At 39.1% G+C, this 5,408-nt stretch overlaps 1 protein-coding gene across 1 annotated transcript in view; it reads left to right on the top strand.

Annotated features, from left to right (window-relative positions):
- Positions 1-5,408, top strand: part of USP13 (ubiquitin specific peptidase 13 (isopeptidase T-3)) — a 164,259-nt gene that overhangs the window by 105,424 nt on the left and 53,427 nt on the right. Inside the window, exons 9-10 of the mRNA XM_006867718.1 lie at positions 4,553-4,624; positions 4,982-5,075. Of these exons, the coding sequence (XP_006867780.1) occupies positions 4,553-4,624; positions 4,982-5,075 (166 nt within the window). The remainder of the gene's footprint in view (positions 1-4,552; positions 4,625-4,981; positions 5,076-5,408) is intronic.

Here is a 5,408-nt window from a genome sequence, read left to right as displayed (position 1 = left end):
GAATGTTGTTTATTGGTCCAGTGGTAAGGATTTTTGTTTTCTTGACATTGAGATGTAATCCATATTGAAGGCTGTGCTCCTTGATCTTCATCAGTAAATGTTTTAAGTGCTCTTCACTTTCAGCAAACAAGGTTGTATCGTATGCATATCGCAGGTTGTTAATGAGTCTTCCGCCAATCCTGATGCCACGTTTTTCTTCATGGATCCCAGTGTCTCAGATTATTTGCTCAATATACAGGTTGAATAAGTATGGTGAAATAATACAACCTTGTCGCACACCTTTCTTAATTTTAAACCATTCAGTGTTCCCATCTTTCTGTTTGAACAACTGCTTCTTGGTCCAGGTACAGATTCCTCATGAAGTGAGAAGTAGGTGCATTTATGTATTGTATGTATCATTGCTAGGTACTTTTGAGTCATTTCCTACTCTTAGTGACCCTATGTGCAACAGAATAAACATTACCTGGTCTTATGCCATCCTTACAATTGTTGTTTGAGCCTGTTGTGGTCTTCCTTTTTTTCTGTGACCCTCCACTTTACCAAGCATAATATCCTTTTCTAGCGACTGGTCCCTCCTTACAACGTGTTCAAAGTCTGATAGACAAAGTCTTGCCATCATTGCTTCCAAGGAGCAATCAGCTATACTACTTACAAGACTGATTTGTTTGTTCTTCTGGTAGTCCATGGTATGTTCAATATACTTCAGTATCGTAATTGAAAGGCACATCCTTTTCCTTATTTATTGTCCAACTTTCATATGCATATAAAGCACTTGATCATGTCACTTTAGTTCTCAAAGTGATGTATTTTCTTTTTAATTTCTTAAAGAGGTCTTCTGCAGTAGATTTGCCTACAACAATACATTCTTTGATTTCTTGATTACTGCTTAATGAGCGATGATTGTGGATCCAAGCAAAATGAAATCTTTGAGATTTTCTGTTATTGCTTATTGGTCCAGTTTTACGCATTTTTGTTTTCTTTACATGGAGGTGCAATCCATACTGAAGGTATGTGCTTCAAGTCCTCTTTGCTTATAGTTAGCAAGTTTGTGTCATCTTCAGGTTGTTAATGAATCATCCTTCAATCCTGATACCGTGTTCTTCGTATACTCCAGCTTCTTGGATAAGTTGTTCAGCATACAGATTGAATAGGTACGGTGAAAGAATACAACCTTGTTGCACACCTTTTCTGATATGAAACCACTCAATATCCTCTTTTTCTGTTCAGATGACTGTCTCTTTGTCTATATAAAGGTTCCACATGGGTGTTCTAGGATACCTATTTTGGGATTCTCATTCTTCACAGTGTTATCTGTAGTTTGTGTGTTATGTGTTTGTGTATACATACTTAAACATAAGAATTTACTATTCATATTTATCCTCAGGTTTTTCATCTTTTGACCAAATATCACTGGGTTTAATTAAATGCTCTTCAGGTCCTTTGTTCCCCGACAGATCTAACTCAGTGGAGTTAGGTCCAGGAGCATTGTTTCCATTTTGAAAACAGAAAGAGGGACTCACAGAAAGATTAAATGACTTATGCAAAGCCACTGTGTAACTTAGGGACATCAGCCTGATTCTTTGATACTTTCTCTGCTGAACTCAGTTTGCAATACTGTAGTAGTGTGTGTGAATCACTAAATGAGAAACAAAAGATATAATATGTACTTTAAAAACTATCTAACACTTAAGTGAATTTTGTTGTAATGGAGAATATTTATCGTAGATTAGAAAAGGAATATAAATTTCTAGTAAAAATAGACTTTTGTGACGCTAAAGATGTACTGTTCGCCACCAGTTTTATTTAGAAGCATAAGCCTTTTTCACTAATGTTCATCTTCACTATCAGTTTTATGTTTTCTTAGGTATGGAGCTAGAATAAAGACTAGATCATAAGAGAGCTAATGAGTTCAGCATGCTATATATTAAATTATTAAAAGTTCTTCAGTGTAGTCTCTGACTTAAGAAATAGTTTGATTCCAAAATCTGCTTATTTATTGTTCAACTCTTGGCCCTTTTAAAATTCCTACGTGCAATTGTTACCTTAGTGGCACATTTGAAAGTCATTTGGATTGGACTGGCCCAGAGTAAGGGGCCTGGTAATTTTGATGAAGTCCTGGTGTGGCACTGTAGGATAAGCACTGGACTACTACTCAAAAGGTCAGCAGCTCAAACCCACCAGCCACTTCTTGGAAACTCAATTCAGAGTTGCTATGAGTTGCAACCGACTGGGTGGCACTTAACAGCAAGAACAACATCAATAGGAATACAAATTCTGAGTTTCTAGACAGCAGGTGCCTGAAAATTTCTGGCAGTGGAAAGTTCCTATTAGAGGCCATTGCTAATTATTAATGCTCTCTGTTGTTGTTGTTGTTATGTGCCGTCGAGTCGGTTCCGACCCATAGCGACCCTGTACCGGGTTTCCGAGGATGTAAATCTTTACGGGAGCAGAAAGCCTCCTCTTTCTCCCGCGGAGTGGCTAGTAGTTTCGAACTGCTGACCTTAAGGTTCGCAACCCGATTCGTAACCACTACGCTACCAATGCTCTCTATTAAGGCTTTATTACAGCTATGTGTTTTCTGTTGGGTTTTAGACAGTCTTTTGGTTTCTAAAATTGGTTGGCTGTATGCTTGCATGATATGGAATTATTCATTCAACAAATACTTACTGAGTGCCCTTTTTATGTCAGATGATGTTCTAGTATAGCTGCTTTCAAGGAATGGATTCCCATGGGAATGTCAGATAACAAAAAATAAAATAAATAAATTATATCATGTGGCTCTTTGGGATAATGTAATGGACCGCAAGGTTGGTTTGAACCGCAAGGTTGGCAGGTCAAATTCACCAGCCACTCCTTGGAAACCCTTTAGAGGGGGAACCGACTTGACGGCACTTAAGAGTAACAGCAACAACATTGTGCAAATAGTGATACATGCTAAGAAAAATGCCAGCCTGTGCCAGGTGATAGGGAGTATATGTCATGGTGGGGAGTGGGTCTTGTTTTAGTTAAGTATCTGAGGAGATTACTTTAAACAGACCTGACAAGGAGCCTCGAGCAATTCCCAGAGTCCTAGGACAGGAGTGGGCTTGGTGCGTTCTGAGGCAGCCAGCAGTGGCCGGAGCTATATGGGCTGGGAAAGTCATGAGATATGTAGCAAGAGAAGCAGGCAGGGCAGGGAAAGGGGTCTACTTCTGGATTCATCTTAGAGGTTTCAGGCTCAGGGAGTCAAAGACTGAAGGGTGAATAATGAAGAGTACAATGTAGAGGATGTAAAATAGGAAATGGATTCAAGAAGTGAAAGGAAAGATTGTGTGTTATGACTGGAGAAAAGTGTTAAAGTTAGCCCTGCTGTGCCAGGATGAACTATTTAGAAGGTGGGGTTGAGGACTTCTCAGGGAACAGTGGGCAGGTAGGTGTAACCAGCAGAGCCGTCAGAGCCGCATGCTGAAACCAGGCTGGCTGGCTCCACTCTGGAGCCATCACTGGGCTTCATCACTCGCTCATTGGATGACTTTGGGGACCTACCTAATGAAACTGTTCCCTAATTTCTCTCTCAAATGCGGATAATGATCCTAACATCATCCTACCAGTCTTTCATATAATGAGATTCCTACTAAAAGAGCTCTAGTAATGTAGTGGTTACGAATTGGGCTGCTAACCTCAAGGACAGCAGTTCGAAACTACCAGCTGTTGCGCAGGAGAAAGATGAGGCTTTCTGCTCCCGTAAAGATTTACAGCCTCTGAAACCCCCTACACAGGGTCCCTATGAGTTGAAACCAATTCCAAGGCACATAACAACAACAACAAATATACATAGCAAAATACTTGCAAATTCAACGATTTTCACTTGTATCATTCAGTGACATTGATTTTATTCTTCATGTGTGCAACCATTATCATATCCTTTTCTGAATGATTCCACCATCATTAACATAAACTCATTGACCTCTGAATAATATGGCATTTGTTTTTTAAGTGGCAATTGCATGAATCAGTGGTTCTCAACTGTGGCTGCTTATTGAAATCATGTGAGGGACTTTTAAAGAATCCAAAATGGCAGGCAGGTCCCAGTCTTGATCAATAACATCAAAACAACCCTGAGTGGCACAAATGGCTAATGTACTTGGCTGCTGACCGAAGGGCTGGCAGTTTGAGTCCACCCAGAGGTACCTGGGAAGAAAGGTCTGATGATCTTCTTCCAGAAAATTAACCATTGGAACCATGTGCAGGACAGTTCTGTTCTGACACACTTGGGGTCACCAGGAGTTGGAGTTGGCTTGATGGTAAATGGTTTCTTTGGGGGAGGGTGGTGATATTAAAAACAAAACAATAGAGCTCTTTAGAGATTCTGAAGATACAGTTAAGGTTGAGAACCCATGAGCAAAAGATAATAATTTTAGGGAGGCCCAGGGTCTCCAGAAAAAAAACCTTTTCTTCAGGTAGCTGGTTTAATTTTGATACAAAAGCAATGTACTTTTAGTGAGACTGGCTTATTTTGTTTCTGTTTTTCTCTCAATTCTTATATTTTGACGGTCACTTCTCATTTTTTTAGGTATGTTGGAAATCTGCCAAGAATATTTGACTACTCTCCTTTAGATCCAACACAAGATTTCAACACACAGATGTAAGTGCCCATTTATCATTAGTAATTTGTGGGTGTGTATTGTAAGAATCTGGTAAAGCAGTCGTAGTGGTGACCTCGGGGTTGCAGAATTACAAGTAATTCTCTTTTTTTCTGTTTTAAAAATGTTTTCTAAAACATGAATGTGTTGCTTTTATAAGAAGAAAGAAATAAAGTAATCATTAAAATAGGAAAGTTTGAAAATTTTCAGATTCAAATACATTGAAATCAATTATTTACGAGTAATTGAGACAAAAATGTTCCGTCTAAAAGCAGCTGTACTTATAGAAATTCATAGACAATTTTAACCTCTCTAAAGAAAAACAACAATGATCTGTTTTTGTTTCTCCTGCTGTCCAGGACTAAGTTAGGACATGGCCTTCTCTCAGGCCAGTATTCAAAACCACCAGTGAAATCTGAGCTCATTGAACAGGTGATGAAGGAGGAGCACAAGGTAGGTATCAGAGTATGTGTCATGTTGATATGTCTGTAGGAAGGATCTTTGTCAGTCAGAATCATGGTTTCCCATGATTTGACAAAAGGTAGAAGTAAATTTAGCAAGCTGTCACAATAGCTATTTCACTTCAGAGTTTCGGGTGCCTGCTTACTCTTAAAAATTGTGGTAAGGAATAAACCAGGGTTAGGGTGTCATGTATTATTTGTGTGCATCATTATAAATGATCTTCAGAAACAATTGTTGTTGTTGTTGTGTGCCGTGGAGTTGGTTCCGACTCATAGCGACCCTGTACAGGGTTTCTGAGGCTGTAAATCTTTACGGGAGCAGAAA

This window comes from Chrysochloris asiatica, unplaced genomic scaffold (assembly GCF_000296735.1).
Source record: "Chrysochloris asiatica unplaced genomic scaffold, ChrAsi1.0 scaffold00108, whole genome shotgun sequence".
Taxonomy (NCBI): domain Eukaryota; kingdom Metazoa; phylum Chordata; class Mammalia; order Afrosoricida; family Chrysochloridae; genus Chrysochloris; species Chrysochloris asiatica.
The sequence above is the reverse complement of the archived record's forward strand: the minus strand, read 5'-3'. Positions and strand labels throughout refer to the sequence as shown.